The sequence below is a fragment of the Ochotona princeps genome, chromosome 13, assembly GCF_030435755.1.
Source record: "Ochotona princeps isolate mOchPri1 chromosome 13, mOchPri1.hap1, whole genome shotgun sequence".
NCBI lineage: Eukaryota > Metazoa > Chordata > Mammalia > Lagomorpha > Ochotonidae > Ochotona > Ochotona princeps.
The window spans coordinates 34,278,076-34,301,651 of NC_080844.1; the positions used below are offsets into that span (position 1 = coordinate 34,278,076).

The 23,576-nt window shown below is 40.7% G+C and overlaps 1 protein-coding gene across 1 annotated transcript in view; it reads right to left on the minus strand.

Moving 5' to 3' along the window:
• CFAP70 (cilia and flagella associated protein 70) overlaps positions 1 to 23,576 on the minus strand; it is a 56,640-nt gene that overhangs the window by 27,564 nt on the left and 5,500 nt on the right. Inside the window, exons 6-15 of the mRNA XM_058671076.1 lie at positions 20,598 to 20,777; positions 19,362 to 19,544; positions 16,839 to 16,933; positions 10,590 to 10,689; positions 8,395 to 8,529; positions 4,099 to 4,284; positions 3,847 to 3,927; positions 1,903 to 1,994; positions 904 to 964; positions 399 to 593 (exon numbers count right to left, since the gene is read on the minus strand). Of these exons, the coding sequence (XP_058527059.1) occupies positions 399 to 593; positions 904 to 964; positions 1,903 to 1,994; positions 3,847 to 3,927; positions 4,099 to 4,284; positions 8,395 to 8,529; positions 10,590 to 10,689; positions 16,839 to 16,933; positions 19,362 to 19,544; positions 20,598 to 20,777 (1,308 nt within the window). The remainder of the gene's footprint in view (positions 1 to 398; positions 594 to 903; positions 965 to 1,902; positions 1,995 to 3,846; positions 3,928 to 4,098; positions 4,285 to 8,394; positions 8,530 to 10,589; positions 10,690 to 16,838; positions 16,934 to 19,361; positions 19,545 to 20,597; positions 20,778 to 23,576) is intronic.

The following is a 23,576-nucleotide window of genomic DNA, read 5'->3' on the forward strand; positions in this document are numbered from 1 at the left end:
GCCTAGCTGCATGTTCAGGTCTAGCTTTCCACTACTGTGCACCCAGCGAGGCAGCAGGTGATGGACCAAGTACTGACATGTAGGGGAGCTGCACTGACTCTGGACTCTTAGTTAGGGCCTGGCCTAAATGGTGCAGGTATTGAACTGAGGGGAGGAGAATCTTTCTTCCTCTCTCTCTTAAACAAAGAAAAACACCTCATACTCAAGAATGTATGCTAAACCATTCCAAGATGCTGCAGTAGTAGATGGGCCTTCCCTGAACATTCCAAAATAGAGAACTTAACTCACTGCATCAATACCAATAAACATGGGAGCACAGTTGAAAAAAATATTAACTGGATACACAGTAAAGGTTCTCCATGAAAAATGAAACATGGAATAATTGAATGAAATTTTACCTTAAGTTGTTCTTTGAAAGCAAAGTACTTTCCAGAGCAATTCAGCTCATAGTTGAGTTGGCACTTCTGTTCCTCTAAAGTTTCACTATCTATATCACTTCCAAGTTTGGTCACTTGTTTGCCAAACATTCTGTGGTACTCATCCAGAATGGATCTAGAAATATTTTTGATCTGCGCATGGTAGTCACTCACAGCCTAGGGGGAAAAAAAAACAAACATCCAACAAAGAGGCCTCTAAGAGGAACAGATCATGGACTGTTGCCTAAAACTAGGCTGAGTTTTACATATAATAATATTTTAGATACCAACTTTCCTTTTCTTTGTCAGAGACCATCAATCAAAGATTAAATATTGTATGTTCTTCACTGTATGTTAACAATCACAAATGAACCAGGAAAGAAAATATGTGAAGCTTCAAACAAGTACCTATCCCTTCTGGAAGAATCCATGCCAGTTTCACTCAACACTTTCTTACCTACAGGTTCCCCTTGGCTTGGACACTTGCCTTTTGAGCACCTCCTGTCCGACGGGTAAGAGGGGGCCTTGGAGGAACCATTTCTTTGACCCTGTATCAAGGAAAAAACAAACAAAACACATCATAGTCTGCAGAATTATATTATCTTATATCCCACCTCCAAAGAATCAGGATGGGAGAAGTCTGAGATCTGTTCTTCAAAGGAACTTGAACATTGTGCCACCTTCTCTCATGTAAAACCACAGATGTGGGCCCAGAACAGCCCAGGTTACCGACTAGAAAGAAAGACAGAAGCAGCTGCTCAAGTGGGCTACCTAAGTTATATTTTTGGTTAATTCAAGCCCTGTTTTTATTCATACACATTTTAAAAAAATGTATGCTATGCACAAGAGATTATCTAGGGGATTGATGAGAAATTAGATACCATGATTTTAAGGGCATTCATGAGGTACAAATATTTGGAAATCCAATGGTACAGGCAAGAGAAATCTTTATATTCTCCCATCTTAAAAAAAAATAGGGTATACATGGGGCCAACATGGTGACACATGAGACTAATCCTCTGCCCTGTGGCGCCAGAAAGCCATCTGGGCACTAGTTCTTGTCCCAGCTGTTCTACTTCTGATCCAGCTCTAAATGGTGAAACCTTCAAAGGGGGAGCCATTGGAGGCACTGTTTTGGGAGGGGCTCGTGGTGGTCAGTCTGAATCAGTGAAGTGCTCACGAGAGAGGGCTGTAATGAGGGGAGGCAAGCCCTTCTGTGTGTGTCCCCCTCTGCATGGCACTGCTCCCCTTACTGCATCTCTGCAACATGTGACACTGCAAGGGTGGCTTTCCCCCAAGGAGGGATGCATGGGGCTACACAATCTCAGACTTCAAGTCTCCAGAACTCTGCACTAAATCAATGTCTTTTCCTTTGCACTCAGCTCAGGCATCTTATTACAGGAAGCAAACTACACAGGGACAGAGGGACTGTCACCTGTGCCTTAAATGCTTGTGCAGAACAAGTGTAAGAACCACGGCTACCTACCGCCTGGCCAGCTCCTCTGGCATGCGTTTTGGCACCAAGGCTTTGTCCAGCTCGATCTCCAGCACAATGTACGTCCCCGCTTCCACATATTGCTGTAAAGATAGTTTTCCTCATTTACCACTTCCCAAAAAAGTTTGAAAATTTTAAGTAATAAAAGAAAAAGTTTAAAATGTTTATGTGAAAAATGCTCATACATAACTAGTGGAATCTTAATTGTTAAAATGCTTTTACATGGAAAAGTAATGGGGAAGAAACACAGCAACAGAAGTTATCTCTTGGAGGAAAAGGCTTCCAATCATGCTCCTGGAAACTGCTGCTTCAGCTGATGCCCCATTGGACCTTGTCTGTAACACTCTTCTTGGAGTTGTTTCAACTGAAGGTCAATTTATCTAGAAACCCACTTTCAAGGATACTATAAAAGGATTCTCTTCATAATTTCTTACATTCTCACTAACCATCTCCCTGCCAACACCTGCCAACTTTGAATGCTGCATCTATGTAGCTTTTGGAAAGCATTCTCTATTCAACACATTACAAACTGAACTTACCATGTCCCACATAACAATCTTTGTTTTGGCTTTTCTTATAAAGAAATTGTCACTCTTTGAGAAAACTGGACTTGAAATATGAGTTACCTTTAATTTTTCTTCATCAATCCCTCCAAAGCTTCCAAGTTCTACACCCTATGTCTCAGCTGGTTAATGTACTTTCTTAACAACTGCTACCTTGAGTCAAGTTTTGCCCACTATCACTATACTACCAAAAATCCCTACCTCACTTGAATTCCTACTCTGCTTTCAGTCGCTCTTTTTCATACCTATGCAAGAATTCTGACACTAAACACATATGAGATCTTATTTCTGTGTGACTTAAAAACTGTTCAGCTCAGTCTCCAAGATGAAGTTCAAGAGGTTTGTGTATCACTTACAGAATAAAGAACAAACTGTTTAGCAAGGCTTTCGAGTCTTCACACAAGCTGGCTCAGTTTCTTTCCTCTTATCTCTTCTTTTCATTCACCCTTTTCTACTATATGTAGGATTAACTAATGTACCCTAAATGCTGATCTCCTAATTTTATACTGTGCTTTAATTCAAATTTTTTCCTGTCCCTGAAATGCTGGCAAAAGTTCTTTACTCTTTCACTACTTTGTTTGGATACTGCCTCCTCAGCAAAGTCTTCCCAAGACTGCCCCATTCTAAATGATAATAATCTTTGTCTCCTTTGAGCCCACATGGAACTGTTTTTGATGCCTCTACTATAGCACTCATCAAAATCACATACTACAATTAGTTATGTATAGTCTGATTGTCCCACAAGAAACCTGAGCAGCCCGAGGGTAGATGAATTGACACTGAAAGCGATGCATCACTGTATTTCTTACAATGCTTAACACAGTAAAATTAATGGAAGACATAAAACTTTAATTCTAGAAACTGCCCTAAAGTCAGTCTGGTTGCCAACTAATTTTACATAGTCTCCATAAAGAAATTTTCATGAGGTTATAAAATTTAGTTCTGGACAAATATAGAACGCTAACTCAGATATCCCGCCGTAAGGTATCCTTTACTATCGATGTCTTGCTCATTAGATGTCTGATGACTTTTAACTTAATTTTCCAAAACTTAAAAAGTATATATTTAGTTATTTGAGAGAGAAAGAGAGCCCATCGCATCTGCTGGTTCACTCTCCAAATGCCCTCAATCGCAGGGGCTGGGCCTGGCCAAAGCCAGGACACAGAAATTCAATCCAGCTTTCCCATGTAGGTGGCAGAAACCCAATTTCTGCAGCCATCGCTACAGTCTCCCAGGGTCTGAATTAGCAACAAGCCAAAATCAGGAGCTAGAGCTGGGTATCCAACCCGGGGACTTCCATGTGGGAGGTAGGCTTCTTACTGATGTCCTAACCACTAAATACCCATCTCCTGCAAGACTTTACACACAGTACCTGTCCTTCCAGATTGTGGCTGAGAGGGGGTTCACCTTCCAAAGGAGTATCTGAGCTCTGTGATTTTATACTAGGTGCTTGCTGAAAGAAAACAAACAAACAAATACACCTCTAAAGCAGAATGTTCACATGGTCTTCATGATAAAAATAATGATTGCTGCATTGCATCAAAATGAAAATTATATTGACACAATTTGCACAAATGTGAGATCAGTGTAAGCCTGTGGAATATAATAAAACAGACAAAATTACCACTTTATTCACATCTGCATCTGTAGGCTTAAACTTCCCATCTATGTCCTTCTCTTTGACTGTTTTATCTTCTTTTAGGTTCTTAGAGACAACTGCTTTGGCCAATGGAGAATTAATTCCTCCTATTTTATTATTCTGAATCAAATGATGGGCAGTATCCCGGAACAAACTAGATAAACACTTGGTCTGAAAAGAACAAGAAAAATGTAAGGAATCATAATTGAGTAAGACAAACTTGAAAGAAATTCACATTATATTTTAACATCACTCAGTCTTCCAGATAAATTCAACATGCAGAATAGAGAAGATTCCTAGAAACTTCACTGCATTTCTCTACCAAGTAAAACAGGTAAAACCACCACACAAAGGTAGCTGTCTATTCTATTATTTAAGAACTCGAGACCTGATAATCTGGCTTAGTTCTGATGTCTCATTGTTCTTGCTGTGAAAATCTTTGATACATAATTTTAAATTAACTTTAAGTGTTATAATTCATTTCAACAAAAGTAGATTCTGCCCTATGAATATTAATTGGAAAAACAGGACAACTTGAGAGATCAAAATAAAATTTTTGTATGAAAAGATCCAAACTACAGATGACTGAAAGGAAATGTTACTTTTAAAAACAAAATGACATGAGTAATTCTCAAAATAACCTTCACAAACTAAAAAAGAATCATGAAATTAGGAGAGAGAATACCATCCAGAATTGGGAGAAAGCTTGAGAAACCCTGGGGCCCTCCGCATATACTCCTTATCTTGACTTCAGTTACAGTTTCACACATATATAGGTTTTCTTCTTTTTTTAAAGATTCTTTATTTTTATGGGAAAGGCAAATTAACAGAAAGAAGGGGAGACAGGAAGATCTTTTGTCTGTTAGTTCACTCCCAAAGTAGCTACAACGGCCAGAGCTGGGCCCATCTGAAGCCAGGAGCTTCTTCCAGTCTCCGACATTGGTTTGGGTCATTCTCTGCTGCTTTCCCAGGCCACAGGCAGGGAGCTGAATAGGAAGTGAAGTAGCCGGGAAACGAACCGATGCCCATATGGGATTCCAGCACATGCAAAGCAAGGATTAAGCCACTGAGCCATCATGCTAGGCCCAGATGTATAGGTTTTCAAGCTTAAAGTTTCAGACTTTAAATACATGTACTTTAGTATTTGTCAGTTATACCCTAGTAAAGCTGTTACAGAGTAAAATAAATTTAAAAATTGAAGTACTAACATTCACAATTGTATAATTTGTACCATAACTACTGTATTTCATTAGTTGAAAGACATAAACTGTTCTCTGGGAAATGCAGTACAGTGAGACTGCTTCTACCTAAATAGCATCATTAATATTTTTTGTCTTAAAGTTTATTTTATCTCAGAGTAATATAATCACTCAACGCCATTACAGTTTCTGTTTGTTTAGGAAAAGAGGCTTCAAAAAGTTCACGGAGGAGCTAGCACTGTGGAATAGCAAGTAAAACTGTTGCTGCCAGCATCCCACATGGGCACTGGTTAGAGTCTTGGCTATTCTAGTTCCAATCTAGCTCCTTGCTAATCTCCTGGGTCAGCAATGGAAGATGGTCCAAGTGCTTGGGCCCTTATACACATATATGAGATCTTGAAGAAGCTCCTGGCTCCTGGCTTTGACCCACCTTGGCCTTTGTGGCCATTTGGGAAGTGAACCAGTTAAATGGAAGATCTCTCTCTCTCTGTAACATTTTCAGGCAAATGAATCTTTTAAAATAAAGATTTATTTTTATCGGAAAGTCAGATTTACAGAGTGAAGGAGAGACAAAGATCTTCCATCCACTGGTTTACTCCTTAAGTGACTGCAACAGCCAGAGATGAGCCGATCCAAAGCCAGGAGCCTGGAGCTTCTTCTGGGTCTCCCACGTGGGTGAGGGTCTAAAGACGATGGGCCATCTTCTACTGCTTTCCGAGGCCATAAGCAGGGAGCTGGATAAAAATTAGAGCAGCCGGGACATGAACCGGTTACCCACATGGGATCCCCGGCACATGTAAAGCAAGAATCTAGCCATTAGACTATGGCACTGGGCCCAAAAATATATTTTTAATTGCCTTGTCAGGTGCCAGCACAATAGTTTAACGGATTAATCCTTAATCTACAAGTGTTGGTATCCCATATAAGTGCTGGTTCAAGTCCAGGCCACTCCACTTCTGATTCAGTTCCCTTGGTGATGTCCTAGAAAAGCAGTGGAGGATGGCCTTAATCCTTGGAACCCCGTACCCATGTAGGGGACTGGAAGAGGTTCCTGATTCCTAGCTTTGTATCATTTCAGCTCCGGCCATGGCAGCCATTTGGAGAGTGAACCAGTGGCAATAAGATCTTTCTGTCTCTCCTTCTCTCTGTAAATCTACTTTCGCAACAAAAATAAAAAAATCTTTTTTTTAATTGCATTTGTATTGAACATGTACAGACTTTAAAAAAATCTTAATATCTTGCAACAATATAAGAACTATTTATATACCATTCACATTACATTAGGTATTATAATTCATTTAGAAACAGCTGCATAGGAAATATATGTTATTTTAAGTGACAAAATTTATTTAAACGGCAAAGTTAAAGAGAGATAGAGATAGCAAGCCTATTGGCTTACTCCCCAAATGGCTACAATGGCTGGGACTATGCCAAGCTGAAACCAGCATCCTGAATCTCCTCCCAGGTCTCCCACATGAGTGCTGGGGGCCCAGGCTCTTTGCATTTCTTACCTGGGTACATGGGCAGAGAATTGGATTGGAAGTGGGGCACCTGGGCCTCAAACCAAAGTCCTTCTGGGATGTTGGCATCACAGGTGGGGACTTAACTTGCTATGCCACAATGCTTGCCCCTATACGTCCTTTCATATAAAATATTGAGCATCCAATCATTTTATGCCCAGGTTGTACTAACACCAATCCCTCATGGAAACAGAATGTGTGTGTGTGTGTGTGTTCAAGCAAAGGCAGCTTCTTAAAATAAAGTGAGATTTTGAAAACATAACAATAGAAACATTACTTTATCATTATTAGGATTAGGTATTTTCTAACAATAGCATCATGAAAGACCATCACTATCTGCACACCAAACAGGAAATTCTTGCTATACAAGAATGCTTTGAATCAGAATCACACTTACAGGAATTTCTCTTAAAGAAATATTGTAACAGAATCATAAACCTTATACTCATGAAAACTCCTACGGATCTATAATAGGGGAAAACCCTAGAATGAAGATTTTAAAAACACCTAACAATACAGACTTAGTAGTGGCAGGTGTGGTGGTATGGCAGGTAGACCTGCCACCTACAGTGCTGGTGTCTCATATGAGCACCGATTCAAGTCCCAGCTGTCCTACCTCTGATTGAACTCCCTGTCACTGTGCCTAGGAAAGCAGTAGCAGATGGCTAAAGCCCTTGGGCCCCTGCATCCATTGGGAGACAAAAATGAAGCTCCTGGCTCCTGCCTCCTGGCTTCAGCCCAGTCCTGGCCATTGCAGCTAGCCATCTGGGATGAACCTGTGGATAGAATCAATCTTTTTCTCTCTCTCTGCCTCTGCTTTTCCTTTGTAACTCTGCCTTTCAAAGAAATAAATATTTCAAAATCAAAAAGACGTTAAACTAAGATAAAATGATGGAGTATGTAGCCTTTAAATACTTATCAATACTTTGTAGATAGATGGGAAAAATACAGACTGTGACATATGGCACAGACTAAAATACATTACAAATACAAAGTAAGTTAAGTGTGGAGAACTATAAATACATTACTAGCTATTAATTAAAGATATATGTTAAGGGAAGATTTCCTACACTTAAAAGCAATGAAAGATATACATATATATATAAAATATACATTTACCAAAAATAAAAAACTTGTAAAATAAACCATGTCTTCTGTATAGAAGACACCATCACCGAAAATAGGGGAAATACATGAATATATTCCAGAAAGTTAGCTACTACCTATCACAGCACTCCTCAATCTAAAGAAAAAGACACCAACTTCCTGATAGGCAAAGTATATGAACTAGCAGTTCACAAAAGACATGCCTGTGGACAACAAATGTAAGAAGGTACATTTAGCCTTATTTAGAAATTAAATATAGATTTAAGCAATAATGATATCCTGAGATTCATGTTAGTTCTATTTTGCACATTAGTGATTTTTTGTTTTCTAACCCCATTTCTGATTCTTATTTTGCAAAATTTCCACCCACTCTTCTAATTATCTATTGAAAAAACAGGTATGTTAAGAATATAAGTAAATACTCACATATAGGATAAATTAGGATTTTTCCTTACCTTTTCATAAACTGTACTGTCTAGGTAAGGGTGAACATGAAAAGCTCCCCGGATTCTCTTCACACCTGGATACAGCAGTGGCACCATGTTAACATACGCCACACCATGAAATGAAGGCTGACTCTCATCCTCAATCTAAAGGAATAAAACCATAACACTGTTAGTATAATAAAGCAATACAGCGTAAGATACAGAGCTCACGGAGCCAGTACTATGACATAAGGAATTAAGCCCCATTTTGTGTCCTGGCTACATCACTTCCAATCCAGCTCCTGTTAATGCAAAGCAATAGTAAGTTCTTGTACCCATGTCGGAAACCTGGATCAAACTCCTGGCTCCTGGCTTCAGTCTGGCCCAGCACCGGCTGTTGCAGCTATCTGGGAAGTGGATAAGATATGTCTCTCTCTGTGTTTGTCTCTCCCTCTCCGACTTGGTAACTCTACCTTTCAAACGGATAAACTAATATATAGAGAGAGCTCTGACTCAGGAATTCAAAAGACTGAATTTTAGGAACTAATTCAACTTTGGGTAGATACTTTGGGCTTTGGTTTGTCTTTAAAACAAACCAAATAGATAATTCTATGATCAATGAGATAATGCATATATACAACATTAATGAATAGTAAGTGGAGTAACTGAATCAATACATACTCAAATCAACTGATAGTAGATATAATCAGCCAAAATGTCAATTTGGGGAGAAAGAAAGTTTTAGAAAGGCAAAAAAAAAGGACTGTTTATTAATAAAAACTTTCAGAGTCTAGCTTTTCACTTTAGCTCACAGATTTCTCTGATCTGATCAGCGACAACAGACCTTCGCTCAGGCTAAGTCCTCCTCAGCTGGAGGGAGGGCTTTGGCATGCTTTGCTGAGTGTTTTGCTGTATTTATCTGGGTGCAAGAGGGAAGAATTCTTTCTGCCAAGGACAAAGGAGGACAAGGGACAGTCTCCTATCAAGTATTTTCCACACCTGATTACATCTGAACTAGAATGCAAAGGCAAAAAACATGCACATCATTTTCAACAGTTGTATTCTTTTGCCATAGAAAATTTTTATATGAAAAAACCCAGCTTTGCAAAACAAAATACACACAATCCAAGTTTAAAATCTTAAAATTTTGCTAAATTGATTAAAATAATAATTAGAAACCTGATTTAAAGGTCTTGGGTTCATGTGATAACATTAGGTACTTTGGAAATCTAAAGGAAGTTAACCAACATAAACTATACGATACAAAGGGAGAAATGGTTATGGTGATAACATTTTTGTTAAACAAAAAAAATCCATTTAAAATCAGTCAATTTAGATACCTGCTACATGTTATGCTTGACGCTAGGTATCATGAGGATACAAAGAAGGCTGACCCTTCCTTTCAGAGAGTTTACAAAATAAGCAGAAGATAGCTGACAGGTAGGTAAGACAACAGGAAACATGTTTTAGGCATAGCAAAGCTGCATAGTGTCCGAATAGTCAAACACCTATGAACTGTATTAATGTATTGTTGCTGTGGTAATATTGCATTATTTATCAGCATAAAACATTTTAAGTACATAAGTCTAAAAGAAATTCAGGGGACTGGCATGGTAGCCTAGTGGCTGAAGTCCTCGCCTTGAACATGCTAGGATTCCATATGGGCGCTGGTTCATATCTCGGTGGCCCCATTTCCCATCCAGCTCCCTGCTTGTGGCCTGGGTGGACAGTCAAGGACGGCCTAAGCCTTGGAACCCTGCGCCCATGTGGGACATCCGGAAGAAGCTCTTGCCTCCTCATTTCCGATGGGCTCAGCTTCAGCAATTGCGGCTGCTTGGGGAGCGAATCATCGGACAGATCTTCCTCTCTGTCTCTCTTCCTCTCTGTATGTCTGACTTTCCAATAAAAATAAACAGATCTTTAAAAAAAAAAAAAGAAATTCAGAAAAGTGAATTTAATTGAACCATATTACTAGGATTTGGTTACGTTTACCTATGGCCAAGCTATAAGCGGCTGAAAGGAAATTGGATCTGTGGGAATAAAACCTGATGAGTCATGAGTGAACAATAAGAAACAAGGTTGGGCAATTCCCCCCATTTTCCCAGGATGGATGGGGTCTGCTGGATGAGAGTTTCTGGGTTCACGGTAGGAAAAGGAGAAGGAGATGGCAGGTTGAGTCTGGTCTAACATCTCTGACACAAATGCACATGAGACAACAACCTTACCTTATCTGACTTGCCGGCCTTCCCTTTAGGCGCAGCAACCAGAGGCACTCTTGTGATCTCTACAGGCCAAAGCCGACAATCTCCAATTCGTTTCTGGAAACTGTAAAGCCAAGAATCAACTTAGTGGCATGCTATGCAAACATGGGATCACATAATTTAGATGAAAAAAAAATCCCTCTCTTTCGTAAAGTCACGGAATAGTCAGGCTTATAAAAAAATATTAATGAAGTCAGTGTGCTTTAAACATTTCCAAATCTATAATTTTTTTTTAGAGTTCACACATAAATTTATTCAACAACAACAAAAAGCATAGAACTCAAATACAAGCCAGGGTGTCATGCAGTTCAGTTTCTGTGTTCTGGGTTGAAGTGCATAGCAATCCTAGCCCCAGTACTCCAGACACGACTTTATTTGGAAGTTGGGTCACTGCAGACAGAAAAAGATGACAGCATGGCAGAGGAAGATGTTCTCTCCTGAAGAGGACTGCGGTCCTTACCAAAGGGGCAGGTGTGGGCACAGCCCTGCACACAGGCAATGCCCTCTGGATGAGAAGACGGCCACTGACCAGCTCAGAGGGCCTGCCAGGCAGCAGTCTCCAGAACAGGGACAAGATCAATGTTGCTGCGGCAGCCTCAGCAAGCCTAGGGACTCTGAATGACAGCAGGCAATGGGGCGTCTTCATCAACATCCCTCCTGGAACCCGGCAAGGGCTGCACCCACAGCCCACAGCGGCACGCTGCACATCATCCTTCCTGCTGCCCTCATTCTCCAGCCACAGCAAACTCAGCAGTTTGACGCCCCAACCTTCACTGGCCCGCCCACTCTCCATCCCAATAATAAAAAAAAGTTTTAACTTTGAAAATAAACGGCCCAGCATAACAGCCTAGTGCTTAAGATCGACCTCAAAGAACTGAAAAGCCTGATATGCTTTTAATACCCTATGTTATTCCGCAATGGGTCGGTAGAGCAGAGAAATCTTCCACCTTCTTAGAGTGTGTGAGCATGAGGTTAGTATAACTTATCAGGATTATAACAGGTAACTTACAGACAGCAGACTCGAGTCTGCATTAGACATTAGCAAAAACTATAAAGACATACAGTGGGATCCAACAGCGATCCTGACAGCTTCTTAACAAGAAGTCATATGCACAGAGCAGGGGGAGACCCCAGAGCGGAGCAGGAGGACAGGAGGAGGCTTGTATCCTAACCCTGGAGACTCCCGGATCCTCACCAAGGACTATCAGTACAGGCACCAAGTACTATATGCCAACTGCCAAGGAGACCACGGGGAATTGGAGTGCCCTCATAGGCTGAGAACTCTGAGGTCATCTATACCCTATCAGATCTCCCACACGGGATGGAGGTACCCCAGATCCTTCCTTACAGTGACTAATGTCATCAGAACAACAGCCAGGAGCCCTGAGCGGTCCTCAGAAACAGAAGAACAGTAAGCTTCCTTCAGGACTCGGGAGGGGAGCTTTCTCTGGTCCTTACTTAGCTCCAGCTTTGGATTCCCACCCTCTCTTGCAATGACCATCAGGGTCTCTCCAGAGTCCCCCAAAATATTAGAACAGATAGACAAAGATCAATAAGGAAAGCTTAGAACAGAGAGGAAACAGTCAGCTTGGACTCACATCTACCTTACCAGGTAGGACACAAAGATTAGTTACTCCTCACTAAGGTATTGAAGATTTCTCTGCACACCCCTCTTAAAACTGTTCGGCGCCTCAAGTGTTAACATGCCTTGTTAGAGTTATAAGCCTGTTTGGACTATCTTAAAATTCACCAAGTTCAGTAAAAATTACACTTCAGTACTATAAGCTGCTAAATATAAAAATGAAAATAGACACAAGACATCTTTATAGTACCCTATTACCATTTCAAGGTGTATAGCAGCTGGTTGTGTGTAAACTAAAATTTAAATGTCAATGAAGTAGTCACAGGATGTGGTTGAGAACTTGCCTTTTCTAACATATTGGTTACTCAATACCATGTCAATTAACACCATGATTGTATAAATTGTGTTGTGGCTTTACATTGGAGGGATGATATTCTGCCAGCTATACTTTCAGACCGGGGATGGTCTCCCAATGAAACTGTTAAATTTATCTGGACAATAGGACACTGGATTCTATGCATGGTACATGCCCACAGCGAAAAAGTCATGACTGGATATGAACTGTTCCACTGCAACAATGTGGAAGAATCTAACATGGGGAGAGGGTTTTGGGGAGGGGTTGGGGGAATCCCAGAGCCTATGAAATGTCATAAAACAAAATGTTAAAAAGTAAAAATAAATAAATAAGTTAAGCTTGGCTTTCCCTTCCAAAAAAAAAATACTTTGAAAATAAAGGACTCAGTGCGATAGCCTAGTGGCAGAAGTCCTCACTTTGCACACCCAGGATTCCACATGGGTGCTGGTTCCTATCCCAGCTGCTCCACTTCCCATCCAGCTTCCTGCTTGTGGCCTGGGAAAGCAGTCGAGGACGGCCCAATGCATTGGGACCCTGCACCCACGTGGGAGACCCGGAAGAGGTTCTTGGTTCCCGGCTTCGGATCAGCGCGCACTGGCCGTTGCGGCTCACTTGGGGAGTGAATCATCGGACAGAAGATCTTCCTCTCTGTCTCTCCTCCTCTGTGTATATCTGGCTGTAATAAAATGAATAAATCTTAAAAAAAATGTACATTTTAAAAAAGATTTATTTATTTTTATTGGAAAGGCAGATACACAAAGAGGAGGATAGAGAGGAAGATCTTCCATCCGATGATTTACTCCCCAAGTGACCGCCAATGGCTGGAGCTGAGCTGATCTAAGTCAGGAGCCTGGAGCTTCTTCCAGGTGTTCCACATGGGTACAGGGTCCCAAGACCTTGGGCTGTCATCAGCTGCTTTCCCAGGCCACAAGCAGGGAGCTGGATGGGAAGTAGAGCTGCCGGGATTAGAACCGGCGCCCATATGGGATCCCGGGGCTTTCAAGGTGAGGACTTTAGCTGCTAGGCCACGCCGCCAGGCCCAAAATGTACATTTCTTATACCAGGAAACCTAAGTTAGCTTTTTGGCTCCTACTGCTGACTCCCACTTCCTGCAGATGCAAACCCAGGAAGGCAGCAGATGGGAACTCATTCTGTCTTATCTTCTCTTCCTTTCTTCCTCTCCATTTCACGTGCTCCCTCTTTTTTTCTCTCTCTTTCTCTCTGTCTCACACACACACACTCACACACACACACTCAAACAAGGAAACAAAAAGTATAATACCACTAATGAAACTGAAGAATTCATTTTATGGGGTTATGCAATAAACCAGACATGCCTGAGGAAAGAATCGGTGAGCTTGAAGATGTATCAATGGAAACTTCTGAAATCGGAATACAAAGGGGAGTGATGGAAAAACAATTCTAACCAGAATGTATCAGAACCACGAAAAAATTACGAAAGATAAGCATAGCAAGAATATTAGAAGCAGTAGAAGGAGAAAAGAAGGAAAGAAAGGGGAAAGGAAGGAAGGCAGAGCTAGAAAACTCCTAAAGCAAAAATGTCCATAAATGAATTACAGATGCCAAAGCAGATTTGGGAACCCTGAGAACACCAAGCAGAACAAATACTCAGCATCCTGTACCCAGGCCAGTGATAGTCATGCTGCAGAGAAGAAAGGACGGAGAACATCATGAAAGAAACCAGAGAGGAGGAACAAGGATAAACACACGGACCTTCTCTTCGGAAACCATGCAAGAAGACAACGGAGTAAAATACTGAACGTTTTGAAAGAAAAAGCCACCAGCTTAGATTCTGTATCAACTGGAATTATCCTTCAAAAATGAAAGAGAAAAAATCTTTTCCAGACGCCCCCCCCGCCCAAAAAATGGAGAAAAATGGAGAGGGTTTATGGGCAGTAGACTTGTCTTGCAAGAAATGCTAAAAGTTGATTAAAGAGAAGGAAATGTTACGGGTAAGAAATTCAGACCTATATGGCTAAAGAAGAACATCAGAAAATATCATAAACGAAAGTAAATGTAAAAATGATCCTTTTTAAAAAAGATTTATGACTTATTTGAAAGGCAAAGTTATAAAGAGACAGAGACAGGGCCTGGCGCTGTACTCTAGTGGCTAAAGTTCTCACCTTACATGCAGTATCCCTTATGGGTGCTGGTTCATGTCCCAGCTGCTCCACTTCCTTTCCAGGTTCCTACTTGTTACCTGCAAAAGCAGTACGGGACAGCGCAGGGCCCACAGACCCTGCACCTGTGTACGAGGCCCAGAAAAGCTCCCGGCTCCTGGTTTTGGATTAGCTCAACTCCAGCTGCTGCAACCACTTGGGGAGTAGGCCAGTAGATGTAAGATCTTTCTCTCTGTCTCACTTTTTCTCTATAAATCTGTCTTTCCAATAAATAATAAATACGTCTTAAAAAAAAAACAGAGAAATTTTCCATCTTCTTCACTTGTAAAATGGCTACCTAGTAGGTGCAGTTAAGCCAGGCAGAAGCCAGGCGCCTGGAACTCTACCCAGATGTCCCACCTGACTGGCAGGTGCCATCACTGGCTGCTTTTTCAGGGATGTTAGTAGGATGCTAGATCAGAAGCAGAGCAGATGGAGCTCAAACCAGCATCTGATATGGGAAGCCAGTGTCAGCAGCCTGACTTGCTGCATTACAGCTATGACTCCTGTTTTATTCTGAATGGGTCTGGGGGGTAACTGCTCCAAATATCAGAAATAGTTTATCCTCAGTTAAATATTAGCAAGTAAAATCCAACAGTATAGTAGTATGTATTATGGTATGGTGGCTTAACTGGCTGCTGGGGCACCCCACCTCCCACACATGCTAGAGAGTCTGTGATGGAGCTCTGTCACTGCTTTCAATCCAGCTTCCTGCTGGTGCACACCATGGCAGCTGCAGATGATAGTTCAGGAGCTTGGGTCCCTGCCACCCAGTTGGGAGATCTCATTGGAGTCCGTGATTCCTGGCTGTGGCCTGGCCCAGCCACAGCTTCCCAATGTTGCAAGCATTTGGAGATTAAACTAGAAGATTGAAGATTCTTTTTTTTTAAAGATTTATTTTTATTGGAAAGGTAGATTTACAGAGAAAAGCAGAGCCAGAGAGAGAGAGAGAGAGACAGAGAGAAAGTTAAAGAGAAAGAGAATGAGAAAGAGAGAGATATCTTCCATCCACTGGTTTGCTGCTCAGACAGCTCTGATGCTCAGACCTGAACTGATCAGAAGCTCGCAGCCAGGAGCTTCTTCCCATCTCTCATGTGGGTGCAGGGTCCCAAGCACTTAGGCCATCCTCTGCTGTTTTCCCAGGCCGCAGGCAGGCAGCTGGATGAGGCTGAGTATTTAACACAAACCAATGCCCAGTTGGGATGCTAGAACTAGAAGGTGGAGGCTCAGTCTCTTGAACTACAGCACCACTCCCAATTAAGATTTCTGTCTCTCTGCTGCTCTTTCAATTAAACATACACTTAAGGTTTTTTTTTAATTTAACAATCCAGAAATATACAAAAAGAATCATTAGAAGTAGATTTAAATTACTTAAAATATTTGACCAATTTTTAAATAAATCTAAAATTATTAGAGAAAAAAATCCAACTGATCAGTCGTCTTAGGTCAGACTTATTCCTTCAGATTGTACATGTTATCTGTAATGCTCTGACATCTCTCCCTAATCACCAGGTCACTGTGACAGAAACTGACAGTAGTCACCTACATCATAACAAATGCCTTGTTCTTTAGTAAATCCTGCTTTAGTCTGAGTGACAATGTGTGCAACTAAAACAGTTTATTCTCTAGGCTTCCCGGTATCTATCCAAACAGAGTCAATGAAACAGAAAGAGAGGTTGTGAGGCTCTTGGAAGGTTCCACAGGAGAAGTTAAGACAGCCAGCATGTAGCTAATTTTAACCATAACAAACTCCTCTTTCAACCTCCTGCCAGGAATGTGAATACACAGGCTGGAGTCCTAGCACTCATATGAAACCACCTGTGGGTGGAGGGAACATGTTAAAGAAAGTAGACTACAAAGAAAGAAGGGCCTGGACACCTGATAACACCTTGGTACCACAATACTCACGGGCACTGTTTTAATATGAGAAAGACTTAGTTTGGTTAGGATTCCAGCAGTAGATGCCTCTGTTATGAGCAGATGAACACATAACTGATACAGATGTGGTTAAAAGAAATAAAGTCAAAATTACCTTAATTCAAACGTAAATTTCCCTACCTACGCTCATCGTTTGTCAATTTTTTTTCCTTTCCTACCTGACCACTGCAGAAGGATCCAGGTAGCAGCGACTTTCCAAGTCCCAGATAATCCTTTTCTTCAGGCATTCTGCGTGGTTTCTAAATTCCCTGTCCTGTAAAATAACAAAGTACAGACTTCTGCTCTCTGTGTGTGACTTAAGTTTCATCCTGCTCAATCTTTGGCGTACTGTTTAAAGATTTATTCATTTATTTTATTTGAAGAGAGACAGAAAGAGCTCTTCCATCCACTGGTTCACTCACTGAGCAGTCAAAACAGAGAGGTTTGGGACAGCCAGGAGCCAGCCAGGGACTCCATCCTGCTCTCCCAGTGGGCATGGGGGCCCAAGTACTTGGGCAGTCTTGCACTGCCCTTCCAGGCAGACGAGCAGGGAAACAGACTTGAACCAGCACTCTGATATGGGACACCAAAGTTGCTGTGCCTAAACGCTGTCCCGGGGGCATTCTTTTAATAAATTTGAACACAATATTTTCATTACTATACTACTGTAAGGATGATTATTACTGCATTTACTAATATTTTTCTAAAAGTACAAGTACTTTATTAATAAAATCTATAAGCTACTTATGTAATCCCCAAACCAATCTGATGCTAAATACCAAATATTCATTTCACATAACCTCAATCAGTGACTCTCAACCTTAGATGAATATAAAAAAAGATCTAGGGACTCTGAAAAAAAATCAATATCTGAGAATTAGTATTATTTTAAAAGCAAATTCATATATACTTCATCATCAAGGTTTTGTTTTTTGTTTTAAAAATCATCACTTACTAGGTTATTCTAATGTGCAATCACAGTTCAGGACTAGTGACTAAAACTAAAATATAAAATATACATATATGAAATAGAATATATAAAATAAAATCCTTCATATAAATTAAGACATAAATCTAAAGTAAGCAAGAATTGTCACCAATTATCATAATGAGAAAAGATAACGCAGAATGTTATCCAAATACTGTTAACATTATCTCTACTCTTTTAAATATTCAAGTCAGATAATAAAAAGAATTCCACCATCCTTGCTTATAAACATTCCACTAATGAATATCAGCTAGTCCTAGAAACATTTACAAATTTAAATCATTTTATGTGTGCTTGACAAACATGTGCTGATACAATAGGTCTAAAAAGGAAGATCAATTTCAAAAACCAAAATGTTCACCAGTAGGAGACTGGCTAATTAAATTAGCAAATGTCCATATAGTGTCACAACATGTAGCAAGTACATGAAGAAAAGGAATGCTCTTCACAAAGTATCATGAGGAAATCTCTAAGATTTACTATAAAGTTAAATAAAACAATTTGCTTAACAGTTTGTATAAACAGACATACCTTTCATTTGGGTAAAAATATTACAGAAAGAAAAAAAAATGTTAAAGAAAGAACATTGTGTGTGTGTGACACATATTCCCTTGTTCCCAACATGATTAAAAACTTCACGAACCAAGCTCTTTTAAAAAGCAAAAACACTATATACCCCAAGATAAAACAAAAATAGCAGCGCCTTCCAGATAAGTTCTAGTTCTAAAAATAACAAGACTTTGAATAGTTCAAGTAAATTTGGACTCCCCAAAGAAAAACAATTTCACTCCCGATGTCTGTGCTGATGTGTGGAGAGAGGCGCTTTTAAATCTGAGAATTAAACTTTTAAAAATTACAATTTCCCCAACAGGAATAGACTAATGCAATTGTGGTAACTCTTGTTAATGTTCTTTTTTTCTTATAAGCACTTGCTTTTTGTTTGATGAGCCAGTCAACTTCAAGTCTTGACTCCATTTTGTTCTCTGCAAGGAAACTATTTTTTTTGCTTCTTTCAAGATGCTTCTGTCTTAACCAAATATATTTATTTTTAAATTTCTTTCTTTCTTTCTTTTTTTAACTAGGTAGGACAGGCATTTGATCTATCAGTTAAGGTGCCCATGTACTGGGTTGGAAAGCCTAGGTTCAATGCCTGACTTTAGCTCCTCACCCCAACTCTGCCGATGCAGACCCTAGGAAGCAGTGGCACTTGACCAAGTGATTGAGTTCTCAGTTTCCCGCTCTGGCCGTGGCCCAGCCATGGACATTGTAGGCATTTGGGAAATGAACTAATGGATAGAAGCTGTGTCTGTCTGTGCCCCTCTGCTTCAACTAAATAAATAAATGATTTTTAAAAAATGGATCTGAAAAGAAACAAAGATTACTACTAGGAGAATAAAATGGGAAGAATTTAGGATTCAGAAACAGAAAAACTTTCACTGCATATATTTTCTTTTTTTTTACTTTGAACTGTAATGGTAGTATTACATAGTGAAAAATAAATTTAAAATAGATAAAGAACATATTTGATTTAAATCATTTTGTTTGCTGGACTTCAAGAGACATTTTCATCAGAATTAGATGTGTGTTTTCTTTTGACTTGTAATTGTTTCATTATTTTGACAGATGCATGTAAATCACAATGATTCACAAAAGGCTTATCATCTGTCAATGCACTGACTTTATTATAAAACCTCCAAAATTTAGGTTCTCTCACCTCAGGGTGGTTGAGTTCTCCTTCTTCCTCCTCATAGGGACCACCAACAATGAACGCATCCGGAATATTATTAGCCCCTGGAGCCAAAATATTGGCAATAGGCCATTTTTTGGGCCGAGGAACAGGTTCTTTTTCCCCTCCAAGCTTCAGAATTCCATTCTTGAATAAAATAGGATAATCTTTCTGCAAAAATAAATAATGTATATTAGAAAAAGTGTATATATTTTGAAATAAAAAGATTACTGAAGTGTTATTAGTGGAATGCTTGGTATTTTTAAGTTATTTTTATTTGAAAGGCAGATTTACAGAGAGGCAGAACAGATATACATGTATATCTGTATCTGTATGTGTATATATATATATATAGAGAGAGAGAGAGAGAGAGAGAGACAGAGACAGAGAGAGGGAGGGAGGGAGAATCTTGCATCTGGTGGTTTACCTCCCAGATGGACACAATGACAGGAGCTAAGCCCATCTGAAGCCAGGAGCCAAGAGCTTCATCTGGGTCTCCCACATGGGTACAGGGCTCAAAGACTTGGGCTTTCCTCCTCTGCCTTCCCAATTCATAAGCAGGGAATTGGATCAGAGTGGAGTAGATGGGGCATAAACCACTGTCCATATGGGATGCTAGCACTATAGGTGGAAGATTAGTGTGCTACACCACCATGCCAACTCATGAATGCTTGGTGTTGTCAAACACACAGGCTGCCTACTCATGGTCTGGTAAAAGCTGCAAAAGCTGATCCAAGTGCATGGACCACCCACATGGGTGACCCGGTTGAAGCTCCCGGCTCCTGATTACAGCCTGGCTCGTTCTGGCTACTGTGGCCATCTACAGAGTGATTCAGCAGATGAAGATGCTTCTTTCTCCCTCCCTCTTTGTAACTCTGACCTTTAAAAAAATAAATTGAAAGAGAAAGAAAAACGGCAAAGAGCACAAAACAAAAAAACTAAGAAAACTTCTATAATAAAGTACTGTACAAAATTCAGTTCTACATGCACAGAAATAATGAATCCAAACTGAAAACTTGACAACTTGAAATGTCCTATATTTTCTACCTTAAGTGTGCATTAATAGAAATTATATGTAATATATACTATGTACATAATAAACATAGTATAGATATATATTAGCAGAGCAACACTTTGCATGAATTCTTGGTAGGTGAGGAAGAGATGATTGTATGAATGCAAACATGCCTGAATCCAGATAACCATGTGAAAGTAGAACGTTACCTCTCCAACGGATGGCACTTGCAGACCAACCATGTAGTTTTGCAGAGGCCCTAGGGGAATGAAGGACTCCGGTACGGAGTAGGCAGCCTCCAGGGTGACCTTCAGCAGGTTGCCCCCTAAGATCTGAGCTGTGGTCAGCAAGGGCTCCGCCACGAACACCTTAACTGCCAGACTGCACTGCTGGAACAGAACAAAAGGAAGCAGCATTTTGAAAGCTGCCAGAAGCCCTCCTTTTTCCACATCATCTCATTTGCATTTCGAGTCATTGCTGAAGACACGTAATCCATACAGAGAACAAAAGTAACTTTCTCCAGGGCCTGGGAGTTGGAGTCAGAGTACACAAAGAATTTTCTTCACTAGAGACCCTCCCATTCCATGATACTGAGGTAAAGTGTGCATACAAATACATATGGAAGAGGAATTGGAAGGTTCTAATGTAAAAATATCAATGGCAGTTGCACAGGGGTAAGCGAGACTGGGTACTTTCATTGTTATTCCATATATTATGATTCTTTTTGTGACTTAAACGTGGTACTTTGTCATAAGAAAATATGCTTTCAAATATGTTTATAGCTGTATGTATAGACATTTTACATATGTGTATATGTATGTGTAGCTCTTACATTTCACACAGGATATATACAAAGGAGTTTTCAAATGTATATTGACTGCTAATTACATGCAAATTACTGTAGCTCTAGGCATATACAGATGAAGATGACATGCTTTCTTTCACCTTGAAATTCATGTTCTAGTTCCATGTTTAATGACAAACACTGTAATAGAGATGTGTACAAAAAGGAAGTAATAAGTTGTCAGGTTGCAGAGGATTAAAAGATGGTGACATGAGTCGACTTTCACAAAAGTGGAGAAGTTAGCAAAATGGAGAAGCAGAAGGAAAGAGAAAATAATATTGCATAAAAGGGGGGACTGAAATAGTATGGGGTCTGTGTTGTGGTGCACTAGCCTAAGCGGTGGCCTGCAGCGCCAGCATCCCACATCACAGCACAATTCAGTTCTGGTGGTCCTCCACCTCCGATGCAGTTTCCCACTCATGCACGGGGGAAAGCCAAGTGTATGGGCCCCTGCCACCTGCATGGGAGTCTTAGATGGTGTTCTGAGATCCTGGCTCCAACCTGGCTGATGTGCTTATTCAAGGAGTGAAAAAGCAGATAGATGCTATCTCTCACTCTCTCTTTCTCTGTATTTCTCTCTCTTTTCTCTCAGTCATCTTTCAAAAAAATACATAAGTGAAATCTTTTTAAAAACAAAATAGCAATGAATAAAAAAAAAACCAGTATGGAGATTTTCCAGAAAACTAAAAATGTATTTACTATGTTTCCCATCTAAAAAAAAAAACACAAAAATAAATAAAAACATTAGGGGAAAAAACAAACAAACAAACAAAAAAATCAAAATAGCATATTCAGTTCAGGTATGGGTAAATAGTTTAGAATTCTAGAATATGAAAAGAAAAAAGAGTAGTGCATAGAGATGGGGGTGAAGAAGTGGACGGCTCCCCATTACAAAGGAGGGTAAAGAATTTGGTCCTTAATATGTAAGCAGTGGGGCCCGGCGGCGTGGCCTAGCGGCTAAAGTCCTCGCCTTGAAAGCCCCAGGATCCCATATGGGCGCCGGTTCTAATCCCGGCAGCTCCACTTCCCATCCAGCTCCCTGCTTGTGGCCTGGGAAAGCAGTTGAGGACAGCCCAATGCATTGGGACACTACACCCGCATGGGAGACCCGGAAGAGGTTCCTGGTTCCCGGCATCGGATCGGCGTGCATCCGCCGTTGCGGCTCACTTGGGGAGTGAATCATCAGACGGAAGATCTTCCTGTCTCTCCTCCTCTCTGTATATCTGACTTTGTAATAAAAATAAATCTTTAAAAAAAAACATGTAAGCAGTGAATAAATCCACAAACCACACCATACTAAATAGAGGAACAGATATGGTAAGTTTCACATTTAAATTATAGAACAAGCAGTGGATAGGCTCAACTGGAAGAGGAGGCTTCATCAATGATCCAGCAGAGGGCCAACACTTGGGAGTGGTGGCTTAAGCCACTGCCTATGATGCCAGCATCCCATATGGGTACTAGTTTGAGTCCCGGAGACTCTAGCACCAATCTAGCTCCCTGTTAATGCACCTGGGAGAGCAGCAGAAGATAGTCCAAGTGCTTGGGCCCCTCTAATCATGTGGGAGACCCAGATGAAACTCCTGTCTTTGTTTCAGCCTGGCCCAGCTCCAGCTGTTTCCAGTCTGTTGGGGAGTAATCAGTGGATAGATCTATCTGTCCCTCCCTCTATCTCTGTAACTCTACCTTTCAAATAAACATAAAAAAACTATGATTTTTTTAAAAAGATTTATTCATTTTATTACAGCCAGATATACAGAGAGGAGGAGGATCTTCCGTCCGATGATTCACTCCCCAAGTGAGCCGCAACGGCCAGTGCGCGCCGATCCGATGCCGGGAACCAAGAACCTCTTCCGGGTCTCCCACACGGGTGCAGTGTCCCAATGCATTGGGCTGTCCTCAACTGCTTTCCCAGGCCACAAGCAGGAAGCTGGATGGGAAGTGGAGCCACCGGGATTAAAACCAGCGCCCATATGGGATCCCGGGGCTTTCAAGGCAAGGACTTTAGCCGCTAGGCCACACCGCCAGGCCCCAAAAAACTATGATTTAAAAAGCTAAGTAGGTTTGAGGAAAGATTCTGAGTTCAGTTTGGAAATACTGAGTTTTAGGTGCTAGTGGCGTATTGTTACAGATAAATCCATAAGGCAGCTGTAAAATCTGAAATTCAGGAGAGGGCTCTGATCTGAAGGTGTTGAATTAGAAGTCTTCAACCCAGGCAGGCTACCATGCCTGTAAGTGTGTTAGACACCTTCATGGACTATTTAGTTCACCAGGACACAGCTCAGAAGACATTCCCGTGGTTAAAGCTTTAACACAACTACCCTGAGCAAAGGAACCTATGCCT